General features: G+C 48.9%; 1 protein-coding gene across 2 annotated transcripts; it reads right to left on the bottom strand.

The window, feature by feature from the left end:
• Positions 1-1,190: 1,190 nt before the first annotated feature.
• Positions 1,191-14,704, bottom strand: CTSE (cathepsin E). Of its 2 annotated transcripts, XM_081113156.1 has the most exons (10): positions 14,572-14,704; positions 13,804-13,960; positions 13,258-13,375; positions 11,848-11,966; positions 7,246-7,445; positions 6,069-6,191; positions 4,593-4,734; positions 4,400-4,498; positions 2,037-2,092; positions 1,452-1,923 (listed from the first exon to the last, which is right to left on the bottom strand). In XM_081113156.1, the coding sequence occupies exons 1-10, from the start codon at positions 14,637-14,639 to the stop codon at positions 1,896-1,898; spliced, it is 1,110 nt and encodes a 369-aa protein (XP_080969282.1). In that variant the 5' UTR covers positions 14,640-14,704; the 3' UTR covers positions 1,452-1,895. The 2 variants fall into 2 exon arrangements, with proteins under 2 accessions (XP_080969281.1, XP_080969282.1); XM_081113155.1 differs by having other exon boundaries at positions 1,191-2,092; positions 14,572-14,691.
• Positions 14,705-16,435: the final 1,731 nt, after the last annotated feature.

Genomic DNA, 16,435 nt, shown 5'->3' with positions numbered 1-16,435 from the left:
TAAAGGTGGGGTGATTGAGCACTAAAAACTGCAGTAAGCTGAAGCACTCATTATTCTGAAACTGGTAAAGAAAGGGGGGAAAACAAGTATTTTTGCCTTTCCTGTATGAGCTGTACCTCATGATGAGCAAACCGTTGATAAAAGAGGGGGTTTGGGGGCCTTATTTTATTTTATTATTTTTAAAATTTTAGTTTTCAGTTACAGCTTATATTTAATATTATTTTCTATTAGTTCAGTTGTATAGCATGTGGCTAGACCAGTGGTTGGCAAACTCATTAGTCAACAGAGCCAAACATCAACAGTACAATGATTGAAATTTCTTTTGAGAGCCAAATGTTTTAAACTTAAACTATATAGGTAGGTACATTGTTATTAAGTTAATTAGGGTACTCCTAAGGCTTAGGAAGAGCCACACTCAAGGGGCCAAAGAGCCGCATGTGGCTCGCGAGCCGCAGTTTGCTGACCACTGGAGACAATTATATACTTTATAAAGCATTTCCCCCTATATTTGCAGTACTCACCTGGCACCATGCATAGTTATGACAACGTTATTGAGTATAGTCCTTAAGCCGTACTTGACATCCCTGTGTCTGTTTTGTAACTATCAATTTGGACTTCACCTTTTTCGCCCAGTTCCCCAATTCCCCTCCCCTCTGGCAACCAGCAATCTATTTTCTGTGTCTACGAGTAAAAGAGTTATTTTAATTTTATTTTTTTTAGTTATTTTTAGAAAAGAATCCCAGCTAACAAATACAGGAGGAAAAACAGAATTAGAAAAATCCCTGTTTTGTATCCCTTCCTAATGACACCGTGGATTTAAGCACTGATCATCAATGGCTGCAAAAACCTTGAGGTAAAATACCAAAAATAAAATAAAATAAAGGGAAAAATTTTCAAAAAATACCAAAGGGAAATTTGTCATAAATGGATGGATGAGGCTGAGAACTCTGGGACCCACTCACCATCCCTACTACTCCTACCAGACAGGCGCCAAGCATTACCTGTTTCCTGATGGGTTTCAGTGGGATGTGCCCAGCACCACTATGAAGTATTCTCGCCACAAAATCAGGCCCCTAGATCCAACTACCATTTTATAGGAAAGATGAGCCCAGAGAACCATGTTACATGACACCTCTGCAAAGTTCAGAATGTGGTAAACTCTACAGATGAAAAGAGACATAAAAGACATCTCAAGTAAGTGTAATTTGTGGACTTTCGAATCCTGATACACACAAGTCAACTGCAAATGTGACCAAACATTTATGAGACAATAGAAACCACTTGAACACTGACCTCACATTTAGGAAGTTACAAGGATTTATGGATAAATCCTTGATGTGATGACTTAGGATGTGATGCTAAGAATTTGTTTCAAAATAATCCAGGTATGTGGGGCTGGAGAGAGGAGTGGGTGGTGGTGCAGAAAAAAACAGTCCTGGCCATGTGCAGGTGGGGTGTGCATAGGGATTTATTACACTACTGGGGGCCCAAGTCCTTAGCAGCTGCTGGCTGCCTGTCGGGTACTCCCTCCCTTCCCCTGGCTGGCCCCGCCCCCTGGTCAAACTCCCAGAGGGACAATTTGCATACTATGCTTTTATTATATAGGATAATCTCTGCTTCTATACATAATGCCCATAACTGGAGATTTCCATAATAAATTGTTAGCCAAAAGCAATAAAAAGTTTGGGCATACAACTTAATTCTATCATGATGGTGGTAGAGGTGGTGATATATGGAAATGTGTGAGCGTGTGTGCGCGCGCCCACGTGCGGTCTCAGTTGTGTTTATTTCTAATTGAAGTTGCCCCCTGAACAAATGCAATCTATCAGAAAAGAGTTTTTGACAGGTGTAAATAATGCCCCAACCTGACAGGCCCAGCTGGATTTCCAAGGGCGTTAGGCAGCAGGCACAGACAGGAGGCCCCTCTTTAGGGGACGGCTGGGGCCAGCCCCACACGGTTATCCCCTCGGTCAAAGACAGAGTAAAACTGTCTAATGAAGACGTCGCCCAGGATCCAGAGGGGCCCGGCTGGAGGCTGGATGTCAAGGCCTTGAAAGCCACTGGAGCAGAACTCCATGCCATCTACGAAGTCCTGGGGGTGGAAAGAAGAAGGTGAGTGACATACGGGGAAGAAGGAAGGAGTGCTGCCTTCAGCGACACTGTGTGGTGGTGGTGGCCGCACCGAATGGCCTTAGGCAGCTGCTTCACAGTTTTGGTTGGCTGGTTCTTCCTCCTGCTTCATACACCTCTACCGAGGTATTCATTAACCCTTTTCGGTCCAACGTCGAGGCTGACTCGACAGACCAGGTGCTAGTAGCAGGTCCAACGTCCAGTTGGTGATTGAGCTAATTGGCAATTTCCGCCAGGGAACTACTGCAACCAAGAGAGGAAGGACTTCCAGTTCGGACCAGACTGTTTGAATTCCCAAAATAAAATTGGACCGCAAAGGGTTAAAGTGTTTGATAGATGTGGGTCTGGGCTTCTAAGTTCTACAATTCTGAGAATTGTTCATCTATTATACACTCCCACCCCCCAACACCATTTCACCATTGGCAAAACCAAAAGCTTGACTCACGGCTGGAAGAGCAAAAGGTTTGGCATTAGACGACCTTGACCGAAACTCTGGTTTCTTTAGTTTCTGGTGGAGCTCAAGTCAAATTCTTTAAGGGAGAGAAACCGCCTATACATGGCTAGCCACTGCTATTTTCTTGTTCTGGAAAGAGTCACTTGAGTGGCTCCTCCTAGGTGTAAGGCAAGTAGGCATCCCTTACTCCATGAGAACCTCCCCCAATCTTATTCTTCAGTTTGGCAAAGAGTTGGGATCTAACAGACAGGTGTGGTCTTTCCAACAACCACTGGAAGTTTGAGGTTGCTGATGAGGGAGTGGGAAGATTTGCGGAGGGCTAAAGAGCCTTCTTGAGAGGACAGGGATAAGAATGCGAAGGTATTACAGCATCCGTGATGGGTTGAGGTGGCTCTAATAGAAATGTGCTGGCAGAAAAGGACAGTGGCACCATATTGGGTGCAGGAAAGGGCGTGGGGGTGAGCAGGGACTCACAGAGGGTGAAGGTGGGAGAGGGCGCTGGAGTGGTGACGGGTGTAGAGACTGATGAATTTGGCAGTTGAAAAGTCTAGCTTGTCCCCAGTGTGGTGGTCACAGCGGCAGCTGCAGAATTCCTTTGTTGGAGGAGTTTAGGAGACTTGGCATGAAGCTGTGTTTTAAAGTAAGACATTTGTTTTCCTGATCCAGAGACAGAGAAGCATTGATCAGACCGTCAAACCTCAGAGGGCAGGTAGGGGAGGGTGGGGGTAAGAGGGAGAGATCAACCAAAGGACTTGTATGCATGCATATAAGCCTAAGCAATGGACACAGACAACAGGGGGGTGAGGGCATGAGTGGGGGGGGGGCAAAGGGGCCATAAGGACACATATGTAATACCTTAATCAATAAAGAAAAAATTTTAAAAAAGACATTTGTTTTCACTTTTCCTGTAACTGGAATAGTAAAAGTGGCTTAGGGAAGGGGTTAATGGAGATCAAGGTGTGGGGGTAGGCAAATCCCTAAAGCCCTCAGTCTATCCCTTAGCACCTCGATTCTGGCGCAGTCACGCTGATGCTGTGGGTGACTCTTGGGCAAGGTTAGTGCATTAAAGTGTGTCACCAAAGAAGTATGATACTGAAAATCTGTGCCCACTGTGTATGAGGTGGTCATGGATCTCTCAAACACCTGGGGGTTCCCTTTCTACCTCTCCCTTCATACTTATGCATCTACTGCACCAAGGCATTCTCTGGCTTGAGGAGCATGTTAATCTGTATGTATATTAGAAGAGATATAACCGTATTCTGTACCTCCCAACCCAAGCATCTCACATCTAGAACCATTAACTCTCTGGGTCTCAATGTCCTGGTCTATAAAATGGGGTAATAGCATCCCCAGTCTGACTTGGTGGTTGAGGTTAGTGACAATGTCAGAGAACCTCATTGAATGGCCTGTTCCAGATTTGCTGCTGCTTCATGGCCGAGCGGGAAGTTAGAGAACCAGCCCAGTGGTCTTTCCACCACACACAGGCAGCTGTGTCCTTCCCTGAGGAAGTGCCACTTCAGTGCAGGGTAAGATGGGAGGGGACTTGGGATAGAAGTGGCCTGAGTGCAGGCAACTGTTTGAAAAGGGGAAGTGGCAGGTATCTGGGGAAGGCCCTGTGACTTGCAGAATGAGGAAACAGTCCTTTAATTCTTTTCTGCTATATTGTGAATATATGTGTGTGTGCTTTTTTAAAAAATTGTATTGGGGTGACACTGGCTAATACAATGATACAGGTTTCAGGTGTACCATTCTATAACACATCATCTGTACACTGTATTGTGTCTTCACCACCCCAAGTGAGGAAACAGCTCTTACCAGCAGGGTGTAGGCAGTTGGTTGAAGAGTGTAGGGGACTCCATTGATGGTGAAGGTGACATCCGGCATGACATTGAGATTGTCACATTCCACGGCATACTAAAACACCCCACAGAGGATCAGTTTAGAATCTCCCGTCTCCCAAGAGAGGCGCCCCCCCCCGCTCCCCCCTTCCCCCCAGACAGGCACGCACTTCTCCATCCACGGGTTCTGCCCCTATCGCCTTCTGCAGCTGCTTGATCTCAGCCGGGGGGCCTGTGATGAGGGAGGTCCCTGTGTCCACAATGGCCTGGCAGCCTTCTGAGCAGAACATCACGGCGCCCCCCACCTGGATTCTGAGGGCGAAGGAAGCGTGGTCAGTCCCTCACCTCTTCGCTTCTTGTCCCCTCTCTCCAGCCTCCAGCTCTCATTCCCTGCTGAGCTCTCTGATACCTGAAGCACATGCCTGCCACATGGCTGGCACCTTGCAGGAACTTGTTCCTGGCTGAGTTGACACTTGAATTACGTTTCTTTGAATCCCTGCATTGTCTAATGTGGAGAGCAGCCACAGTGTTTGGACAGGTTCAAGCCTTGGACTAATGAGAGGGCACAGTCCTCTCATGGCCACGTGCAAGTCCCAGCTTGGAGGGCAGAGCCCTCCCAGCACAATTATAGCCAACAGCTGTAGTTGTAAGCTTGAACCTACGGTCCGAACACGTGGCCCCACGTGCCTGAGTGATGTGGGCTTGATAGAGTTCAGGTGCATGTAATTGAGTAGATTCGAAACCCACGAGAATGTTGTAAACATCTTGACCACGCCCTTACTTTGCCTTGTGGAATCTGGCTCTAAAATAAAGACACGGCTTGTAGTCCGTGGCGCTGTCGCTAGCTCTCCATAAGAGAGGACAGCGTCCCACCCAGACCCAGCTTTCTTCTCTTGTCTGTCTTTTCTCAATCCTTCACCGCCCCCTCTCAGGGTCACCGAACCTGGCTGAGCTGGCACAGCACATAAGGCGTCCAATGTGGGGCTGAGTATGCCATGGCCGTGCCAGCTCGCCACAGTCTAATACAGTGCCAGGAAGGTGTCAGACATCCAATCCCACTTTCCCATTGCTCCATGCCCAGGTGCGTGTGCCGGGGGTTGGGGGGGGGGAGGAGAGGGGGCTCAGTCAATGCTGCCACCTCCAAGAAATCCGAGGATTTCTTCAGACAGAAGCTGCCTTGCCCTGTCTGCTGGGCCAGCTGGGTGGCACATCTCATGGAGCACTGGTCACTGTCCTCTTTACATGCAGTTGCTTGTATGTGCGTCTCACCTTCCGTGCATCCCTTACGCAGGCACAATCTGAATCCAGTTCACTTCTGCACCCATTTCAATCACCCCCGTCTGTGTGTTAATTTATGTTGGGTGAACAAGGAGTAGCTGGTGGAGTGTTTGTATTTACCATGGGTTGAGTTGAAGGCGCACCTCTCCGACAAGGAAGGAAGCTGGTCGTTGGTACCGCGTGCCTGTCACCCTGGTTACTGATGCCCCTTCCTGCACCTCTGCTCGGCACCTCCACGCCTCTAGCCTCACGCAGGCTCCTGGCATCCTCTCCCAGTGACCAGCACTTCCATTCAGGTCAATTTGAGTTGTGCCTGCTATGAGTTATGAGTTCTTCCCTCACCACCAAACTCTGTGGAGGATACTCACGTGTCCAGTGCTATCTGCCAGTAGCCTTGCTTGGTGACCGGGACCCAGTTCAGACTCCCAGAGAAATGGGAGTGGTCATAGCCTCCGAAAATCAGCTCGCTCCCCGCACCGCCTTCTGGGTCACTGCAGGGAGAGAAAGGCAGGCTGCCAAGGAAGGGCCACGGGAAAACCCTGGGAATGAGCTCCCGCCTTATGGCCTGATCACTCCCACCAAGTACCTAGACCAGGGCTTCCAATGACTGTGAGTCGGTTAGTCTGGAATTTGTGGGCAAAAGAAGAGAGACAGCTCTGCCCAATGATTTGTGAATGAACCACAAGCCTGGTTATGCGCCCTGACCGGGAATCAAACCCATAACCCTTCAGTGCATGGGACGACACTCCAAACAACTGAGCCCCCCAGCCCGGGCCCATCGTAATCATTATAAGTGTACAGCTTAGTCGTGTTAAGTATATCCACACCGTGGTGCAACCAGTCCATAGAACCTTTCATCCTACAAAACCAAACTTTTACAGCCATTCAATAACTTCCCATTTCCCCTTCCTCAGCCTCTGGCAACCACCATTCGACTATCGATTTCTATGAATTTGACCACTCTAGGTGCTTCCTATAAGTGAAATCATACCAGGGATCCTTTTGTGACAGACTTAGTTCACTTAGCATAACGTCCTCCAAATGTATCCCTGTGGTGGCTTGTGCTGAATCTATCCTATTGTATGTGTATATCAATTTGCTTATCCATCCATGAACATGTGATTGTTTTATTATCAGCTTATTGTAAATTTTTTCCTGCCTCCCCCACTGGGAATAAGCTTCTTGCGGGCGGGGACGGTCTTTCTAGCTGCACTGTATTCCCAGTTTCCAGCACTGTGTTCAGCACATAAGAGGGGCTTGAGAAGTAGTTATTCACCGCATACATGAATATCTAATTCCAGGTATTCCTTAAATGAGTCCAGCGTGCTACAGTTTACAAAGTGTTCTTCACAACGACTTTCTGAGGCAAATCCCATTTTCTCCATAGTCAGAGAGGTTCAGTGTTTTGCCCCAAATCACGCAGCTGGACTAACAAGAGATCCAGCCCCGGTGTGTGACTGCTACGTCTGGTGCTCTCTCTGCGGCACCGTGCTGTCCCCCCGGAGGTATAACTGACCTCAGCCTGGCAGGCTCGACGGGCCTTACCTACTCATGTAGACAGAAAACATGGGTACGTCCACCAGGTTCTGGGCCATCATGTTGTCGAACACTGGCGTCACCCCTCCGACAGCCAAGGAGGGGTATCCCAGGCCCAGAATGCCATCGAACTCCGCGTCCACAAAGGTCTGGCCAGGCTCCGTGACACTCTCTCCAAATTGCTGGCCGACCACAGTCAGCCCTTCCACCTGACGGGAGAAAGCCCAGAGGGAATTTGCCCAGGAGCTCTTTGGCAAAGGGCCTCCAATCCCCAGATTCTCCTCTCTCCTGAAGCTAATTCTTCTCCGACTCAACCTTTCTTGATTAAATGGGCACAACGATTTTCGCCATAGTCCCACACAATGTTTAAATGGAAACCCTTTTTGCCGAAGTATAATACAGAAATCGTAGGTGTGCCGTTCAGTGAGTGTTCACAAACTGTACTCACCCATGTGAGCAAGCTCCCAAACTGAGCAACAGGACATTGCCACCCCCAGAGCCCCCCGGCACCCTGCCAATTATCACACCTTTCCTCACAAGGGACCAGTCTCCTGGTTTCTAACAGCCTGTATTGGCTTTGCTTGTTTTTTGATTTTATACAAATGGAATCATACAGTATGAATTCTTTGGTAGCTGGCTTTTGTCACCCAACATTATGCTTGTTGCACGCTGTTTTAATTTGTTCATTGTCTTTGTATTACACAACCTGAATACGCCATCAGTATGTATGCATTCTACCATGGGGCATGTATGGGTTGCGTCCTGTACTTGACTATTGCTAATAATGCAGCTTGTACTTGTCTTTGGGTGAACACGTGTACATATTTCTGTTGGATATACGTTTGGGAGTAAAATTGTTAGATCATAGAGTATGCGTAAATACTGACAGAACTGAATAAATACTGACAGAATTTTCCAAAGTGATTTGTACCCATTGATGTTTTCAGGACCAATATTTTGAGAGCTCCGTTGCCAGTAGCTTCATATCTTCACCAACGCTGGACGTTGCCTTCTTTTCCTTCTCAGTCCTCCGGTGCATATGCAGCGGGTGCATTTGGTTTTCATTTCTATTTCCTGGGGACTAATGACATTGGACGTTGGATAGCTCCTTTTTGTGAAGTAGGTTGTCTGAATTTTACTTATTGATTGGAATCAAGTCCTTTGTTGGATGTATATATTAGAAACATCTCCGGACTGTGGCTGGCGTTTTTACTCTCTAATGGTGTTTTTTGATGAACAGAAGATATGTATTTCAATATAGTCAAATTTATCAATCTTTTTCTTTTTAATTAGTGGGTTTTGTAACTTCGGAAAATTTTGCCTACCTTAAGGTCATATTTTTCTATGTTTTCTTTTAAAAGCTTTATTGTTTCACTTTTCCCATTTATATCTATAGTCTATGAGAAGTTCTATGATTGACGTGTGAGGTAGGAGTCATTATAGATTTTTTTTTTTTGACTATATGGATATCCAGATGACCTAGTACCATTTAATAACTACACCATCATTTCCTCCACTGCAATATCATGTTCAACGTAGGTCAGGTGACTGTGTGACTAGTCTCTGAATTTTCTATTTTGTTCTATTTTTCTATTTGCCTATCCTGTGTCAATATTACATATCTAAATTACTATGTATTCATAATGTCTTATACTTGGTAGTATTTTTTTCATCTAGATTGTATTACATATTCATATAAATCTTAGAATTGGCTTGTCAATTTCTAATAAAAATTGCTCTTGTTTTGATTGATGAAAAATTGACTTATTTATAATACTGAATCATAAGCATGGTTTATCTTCAATTTATATAGATCTTTCTTAATTTCACTCAGTAATATTTTGCAGTTTTTAGAGTAGAGATCTTGCACATTATTTTGTTACTTGTAGGTATTCGATGTTTTTTATATTATTATAAGACATCATGATATTTTGAAGTGTTATACATATATTATTGATTTCAGAGAGCAAGGGAGAGAAATAGAAACATCAATGATGACAGAGAATCATTGGTCAGCTGCTTCCTGCATACCCCACACTGGGAATGCCCTTGGCCGGAATCCAACCCGGGACCCTTCAGTCTGTAGGCCGATGCTCTATCCACTGAGCCAAACCAGCTCGGACAAGTGTTCTTTATTTATCAGTTATCTGGAAGAATTTGTATAAGGTTGGTGCTATTTCTTTGGAAGAATTTACCACTGAGGTTACCTGGGCGTAGATTTTTCTTGTGGAGAGGTTTTTAATAATAGTCAATATTTAAATAGACATTGGAGTATTCGTATTTTCTATGTTTTTCTTGTGTCAGTTTTAGCATGCTGTATTTCTCAAGGCATTTGCCATTTTTTAAAAAAAATTGTCAAATTTATCAATATAAAATTATTCTTGATATCCTATTATCATTTTAATGTTTCAGGGTCTAATTAATGCATTATTTTTCATTTCTAATATTAAGTTGTATTTTCTTTCAGTTTTTTATTAATTTTGCTAGAGGTTTATGAATTTTATTAATCGTTGCACAGCGTTAATCTTGGCTTTGTTGATTTTCTCTATTGAATAACTTTTCTGAGTGATTGACATCCATCCCATTCTTCTATTTATTTCCTTCTTTCTTTGGGTTTGATTTGTTGTTGCTTGTGGTTTGCTTGTTTTCTTATTTTTTATTGCTTAAAGTAGATGCTCAGATGGTTGGTTTTCAGCTTTTCTAGTATATACATTTCAGGCTATAATTGTCTCATAAGGGTTGCATTAGCTGCATCCACAATATTTAGCACATCCTTTATTATCTGTATCAGAGAAGCAGAGCCATTAGGAGCTACACACACAAAGGATTGTATTCTGGACAGTTGACTGTATGCCATGGCAGGTGCTGGTTACATGGTGTACAGTGGGAATTCGCCTTGTCCTGGGGCCGCAGACTGAAGTCTACAGTTTGGCAGTCAGTCAGGGAAGACGGGTGTCAGGCGGGAGAAGGGTGAATTGGAACTTCGAGATTGAGGGTGGACTAGAAGGCACATTGTTCTCTCACTGCCTCTAAGCCTCAGTGCTGGGCGTGTCTTGTAGCCCTCGCTGCCACTGTCCGTTACGGAGTGAAACGTGCAGCTGGGCTGGGAGCCAGGAACCTTGAAGGAGGAACCAAGGGAAGCTGGAGTGGCCGTGGGCTTGGCTGTGGCCCCACACCACCCAGCGAGCCAGCAGATAAGCAGCAGCAAAGGACATAATTCCCCTTCCATGCCCTCCTCTGCTTCCAGGGGTAACTATGATGATCAGTCAGGAATGTGACGTAGCCTTCTAAGCAGTCCTTTGTGCCTTTACGTATGTTCTAATAGAAGAAACAGTGTGTTGTTTTATCTGTATGTGGTATTTCTTTTACATAGACGCTGTGTTTCTTGCTCTTGGCATTTTTTTTCACTCCATGTGTTCTACTCCCACCCACTTTAAAGGGATGTTGATGGAGTCTGAGCCCAGTGGCCTCAGGACCCCCAGAGCTGTTACAGTGCTCATCAAGGGTGGGTCAGCCTCTATTTCCCCAAAGGCCTGGGCATATACAATGGTCCCCCCTTATCCACAGGGTGAACATTCCAAAACCTCCAGTGGAAGCCTGGAACTAAGGATAATACCGAACCCTACATACACTGGTTTTTTCCCTATATGTACCTATAATAAAGTTTAATTTATAAATTGGGCACTGTAATAATAAAATAGAACAAAACAATACACTAATAAAAGTTACTTAAAGTGAGCTCTTTTTCTCTCTGTGATAACCGATCTGATAACTGAGCTGTCTGCTAAGTGATTAGTGGGCAGAGAGCACATACAGTGTGGATACGCTGGACGAAGGAACCATCCACATCCCGGTGGGACAGAGTGAAGCAGCGCAAGCCTTCATCCTGCCCCTCAGATCAGCGTGCAATTTGAAACTTAGGAACTGTTTATTTCTGGAATTTTTATTTCATACTTTCAGGCTGTGGTCGGCTGAGGATAACTACAACCACAGAAAGCGAAACCGTGGAAAAGCGGGGACTACTGCGCTTGTGCCCATAAACCTGGGTAGGGCAGGACCGGGGCTCCCCTGGCTCTCTGTCCCCACCTTGGTCAGGTTCCCACAGATCTGGGACCCATGGGACCTTTGGTCAAAGGGAGTTTAAGGAGCAGCTCACGAGGTCAGCATCGAGTTCAGGGCTGACCTGGGACCTGGATTCTGCCTTGTCTCTATGATTGGACTCCCAGCCCTACCTTGTTGCCTTATTTCAGTAACTGAGTTCCCACCACCTGCCCTGGCTTGGACATCTTCTTCCTTCGAGATGGAGGCCTGGTCTTGTCTCCTTGGTGCCCTGGGGCCGTTGGTCCAGTTGTGAACCCTGCCACCAGGTGCCCTGTGTCCTGCAGGAATCCCCCTCCCTCACCGCCTCTCTAGGACCCAGCACATGGCACAGACTGGCCCACGGCCGCATCTCAGGCCAAGCCAGGCTCCCCCTTCCCTGGAAGCCAGCTCCAGCTCCTTGCTTCCACCTCTTCCTGCGCAGATCTGAAACTGCTCCCCTAAGAGCACTGAACGGTGTTCTGTCTCCCAAGTTCCTGACCAAGAGAGGGAACATGAAGGAATTATACTCACAGAGACCTGGTCAGCTCCGATGACTCCGGACAAGCTCCCCGTCCCGTACTGAATGAAGAAGTGGCTCCCTGGGGCGCTGTACGTGCTGGACTGGGAAGGGCTGAACCTGGGGTGTGTCTCTGGAAAGCAAGGATGCTGCTCTTGCTTGGGCCACCAGCTCACTGCCACCATCCCTGTCCTGAGTGCAGAGCTGCTTCCCTAACTTCCACTGTTGGCCCAACCAGCAGCTCCTCTCTCGCTCTGCCTCAGCCCTCCTTGCCACCGCTCCTTTCTTTCCCGCGGGGCAGTGGGAACCAAATCTCCCTAACTGACCGGTCTGAGGACACAGTGATGAGCAGATGAATCTGGAAAGGTTGGCCATGGCCCTCCCTAGACACCCCTACATCCCCCTCTAGACATTCGTGGTGGGCTGACAGGAGCCAAATAGTTGTCCCTGTGAGCTCCTGGGGCACACAGAATAAACGCCAGGCATCAGCCTCTGCCGACCACTGTGCGTCAGAGACTGGCATTCAAAAGAAACTCAGGATAAACTCCTGCTATTCCAGGAAATTGCTCCCAACATCTTGCACAATCCATGGACACCTTTCTTTTTTTAAAAAAAAAAATATTTTTTTTTATTGATTTCAGAGAGGAAGGGAAAGAGAAAGAGAGAGCTAGAAACATCAGTGATGAGAGAGAATCACTGATTGGCTGCCTCCTGCACGCCCCACACTGCCTCCTGCACACCCCACACTGGGAATGGAGTCTGCAACCCCAGTATGTGGGAATCGAACCCGGGACCTTTCAGTCTGCAGGCTGACGCTCTCTCCACTGAGCCAAACCGGCCAGGGCCCCATGGACACCTTGAGTGTTGCCTGAGACATCGTCTCTAAACGTTGTCCTACATGGACTGAGATGCCTTTCCTTAGCTCTTCCTTTTCCAGTTTTCACAAAGACCTCTGAGTGACCTCTGGCCAAATGGGTTTACCACCCATTGTCCCACCAGCCCCCACTCTGGTATGTGGGAGCGAGGTCACCAGGCCTCCTGGATGCCGGTGAGCAGTCCACACTGGAACCTGACCCACCTACCTGCCCAGAAAGAGCCACTGCAATGGAACTGTCCCCCGCATTCCTTGAGGTGCTCCGAGGGGAGTATTCAAAAATGTGTAATTTTTTGGTGGTGGTTTCCCCCTGCTGATTCTGGTCAGTATGGAAGTTGCTAGCTTGGATAGCAATCAATTTTAACTTTCTTCCTGACCCAGCCCTGTTTCTGCCGAAGGCAGTCCCAGGGCAGACGCAGAGGAGGAGAGGGGAGGCTGGTGTGCAGGGATGGCCAGTTACTGGAACCCAACCCCTCCCCCCAGGGTGCCAGGCTCCAGGTCCCAGGCCTGGCCTTCAGCCATTCCCTGTGGGGGCTCCTGGACCACTTACTGCAGGCCGGGCTGGTGCAGTACACAGAGGGGACCCAGAGGTTGGAGGAGCCGGTATCAAAGATGACGGTGAAGTTCTGCGGTGGGGAGCCAATGGAGATGGTGCCAAAGTATTCCATCTGCAGACAAGGGAGGGAAGGGAGCAGGGTGTGGGTACTGGGAGGGGGAGGGAACCAGGGAGAGCTCTGTGGGCAGGGCCTGGGCCAGCACAGACTGGGGCTCAGAGACCTGGGAAGTGGCCATCAGAGGTGGAAGGCAGAGGAAGGGCTGAGAGGGAGGAAATCTAATCACTATCCTGACTCTCATTATTATGAGAATCATTGGGAGCAAGGCAGTGAGCAAGGCCTGCTCCTCCCTTCCCTCCCACAGAGGTGCACACATTCAGGTGCCCTGGGCCTTATTGGACCAAGTCCGCGGGGACCCGGGCATCAGTCCATATGGGTCATCCCAGAGGAGAAATCCACACTGCCTCAATGCTTCTGCCCCCTCGCCATGCCAGGCTGTGTCCCCCCTCCCTCCTCCCAGCCTTTGCCCCAGGAGGCCTCACATCCAAGTAGTTGACGAGGGGCTCGTTGACACTCTGGTCCATTGTGCAGGACTCGGTGAACTGGATCATGTCCAGATGCTGGGATTTCCAGAACTCGGAGAGCTGGCCCCGAGCTCGCAGCTTCTTTCGGAGGGACTGACGCCTCCTGAGGGGCACCCTGAGGACAAAGCCCCGTGTGAGGAGAGGCATTCCCGCCTCTCTGACTCCCCTCCCCCGCCCCATTTCCCGGAGGTTAATTGGGAAGTTACTCAGGAGGGGTCTGCAAGGTAGTGTGCCAGGACGTGGCCAGGATCAGGGCCCCTCTGCCCCAGCCTGCCCAGCCTCCTGTAGACCCTCAGACCCTTAGACTTAAGATGGCACCCCCTCCCAGAGACGGGCTCTTGGAGATCAGGGACGATGGGGCTGTGGGATGGTGTGCACTTCTACATGAACACCACGAGGGCTGCCTCAAAGGGACAGCACACCTCTCGGGGCAGTGGTCAGGCCCTTGGGGAGTACTCAGGTCCTCTGAGCTGCACAGGCCTGCTGTTTCCAACATGAGAAGCCCCTGGGGCTCAGGCAGGCAGCTCCGTCAGAGGTGGAGGCCGAGAAGTGGCTGGTGCTGGGCTGGAGACTCGGGCTAACACAAGGTGGCCGCTTGGTCAACCTTTCCCGGGCCCTGTTTCTTCTCCTCCCTATTTCCCCAGCAGCTTTCCTCTCCCAGGGGAGCCCTCAGTGTGAGAGCAGGGCCCCACCCCGGCCGGACATAGTGCTGGGACATGGCCTCACCTGTGCAGGGGGCCCAGGGCCCGCACCAGGTCCGGGAGCACCAGCAGCAAAAGCAGAAGCGATTTCATGGTACAGCCAGCAGCTTCGTTCTCGCTGGCTCTGCCCGGCCTTCCCTCCACTTCTCCTTCCTTCTGTGCCCGGGGCAGTGGGACCACATCTCCCTCACGCAGCCCCGCCCAGCCCAGTCTGCGGACACAGCGATAAGGCCCCTGGAGTCGATAGCCAGGCCCAGAGCAAACACAGCCTGTGTTCCCCTCCTCCTTTCACTCCTGGGGGTGGGAGGGAATCTGTGTGGGACTTGGGAATCTGTGCACCCAGATCCTAAGGCGAAGGGGATTGTCCACGGCTCAGCATCGAGTCTGGCACCCACCCGGCCCAGGAAGTTCCGTATTAATTAATTGAGGGAGCGCCTTGCCCCCCGACACGTGGGAACCACCTACTGACTGTTAGTTACCGTGCGTCTGTCTGAAGGCTCCTGAGGGGTGGAAGCTCAGTTGTCACATGCGGGGCAGGACTCCAACTCAATTTTCCTTTTTAAATCCTCACCCGAGGATATTTTTTTTCACTGATTTTTTTTTTTTGAGAGAGAGAATGGAAGGGTGGGGGTAGGGGGGAGGGAGGGAGAGAGAGAGAGAGAGAGGAACATCAGTGTGAGAGAGACACATTGATTGGTTGCCTCCCGCATACACCCCGACCAGGGCCAGGGATGCAACCTGCAACCCAGGAATGTGCCTTTGACCAGGAATGAAGCCCACAACCCTTTGATGCGCTGGCCAACGCTCTAACCACTTGGCAGCACCAGCCAGGGCTCTAACTCAGCATTAATCAGTTTGTTTTGTCTGTATTTCCTGTTTTCTCCTCAGCTGCTTAGGAGTCCCAATCGCAGTTTACTGCCCCCAGTTCACTTTGAAACAGAAATCAGCACACACACCCCCTCCCTTGCAAAGCCCCTGAAATGAGAAGATATGGCAGTGGATTGTGGAGCCAGCCCCCCCCCCCCCAAGGACTTGATGAATCCAGGGCTGTAGGGTAGGGGGAGGTTCAGAGGAGAAAACAGAGGCAGCCCTCGAGGGCCAGAGAGGTGCTGGGGGTGAGGGTTCTGGAGCAGGTCCTGGATTAGTTTACTCAGACTGCCACGCAAAGGACCACAGACTGGGTGGCTTAAACAATAGAAATTTATTTTCTCCCTAGAGGCCCGGTGCATGAAATTTGTGCATGGGGGAGGGGGTCCCTCAGCCCAGCCTGCACCCTCTCACAATCTGGGACCACTGGCTCCTAACTACCCGCCTGTCTGCCTGCCTGATCACCCCTAACCACTCTGCTTGCCTGCCTCATTACCCCTAACTGCTCACCCACCTGCCTGATCGGCCCTAACCACCTCTGCCTCGGCCCCCATCACCGCAGCTTCATCCCTAAGGTCATCCAGAAGGACGTCCAGAAGGTCACTGGTTGTCTGGTCTAATTAGCATATTATGCTTTTGTTATTATAGATGATTCTGGAAGCTAGAACTCCAAGATCAAGGTGTTCATCTCCAAAGCCCAAGAAACAGACAGGGTTTGGAGCTAAGTTGAATCCTGCTTTGGGCTCTAAAATGTAAAAAAAGACATCAAAAGAGTTTGGGGAATAGCCCAGATCCTTGACCCCTGACCCTAAGGGAACAAAGCCTCTTAGGCGTTTGCCCACTTACAAGGAGTCCTTCTCTTTGACCTTTCGTTGGGGAGACAGTCTGCACCCAAGAGGGCGGTGTGGGCCACAGGTGGCCTGAAGTCGAACTAACTCATTTTAGCTCTAAACTCTGCCATGGTTTGCCCAACCAATAGGTACCTTAATTTCTTCATTTGCCAAATACCCTTCCTACACTGT

Source organism: Myotis nattereri, assembly GCF_964212035.1.
Source record: "Myotis nattereri genome assembly, chromosome: 18".
In the NCBI taxonomy this organism is placed as follows: Eukaryota; Metazoa; Chordata; class Mammalia; order Chiroptera; family Vespertilionidae; genus Myotis; species Myotis nattereri.
This window is presented reverse-complemented; position numbering and strand designations above follow the sequence as displayed.

Bases quoted from the DNA above. Each gene is read 5' to 3' on its own strand.
- CTSE (XM_081113155.1), bottom strand. From the start codon at position 14,639: ATGAAATCGCTTCTGCTTTTGCTGCTGGTGCTCCCGGACCTGGTGCGG. The intron at 11,967-13,257 runs GTAAGTGGTCCA...CTTGCTTTCCAG, and splicing joins CTGCACCAGCCCGGCCTGCA to AGACACACCCCAGGTTCAGC. The intron at 6,192-7,245 runs GTAAGGCCCGTC...CTCTCCCTGCAG, and splicing joins TTTTCTGTCTACATGAGTAG to TGACCCAGAAGGCGGTGCGG.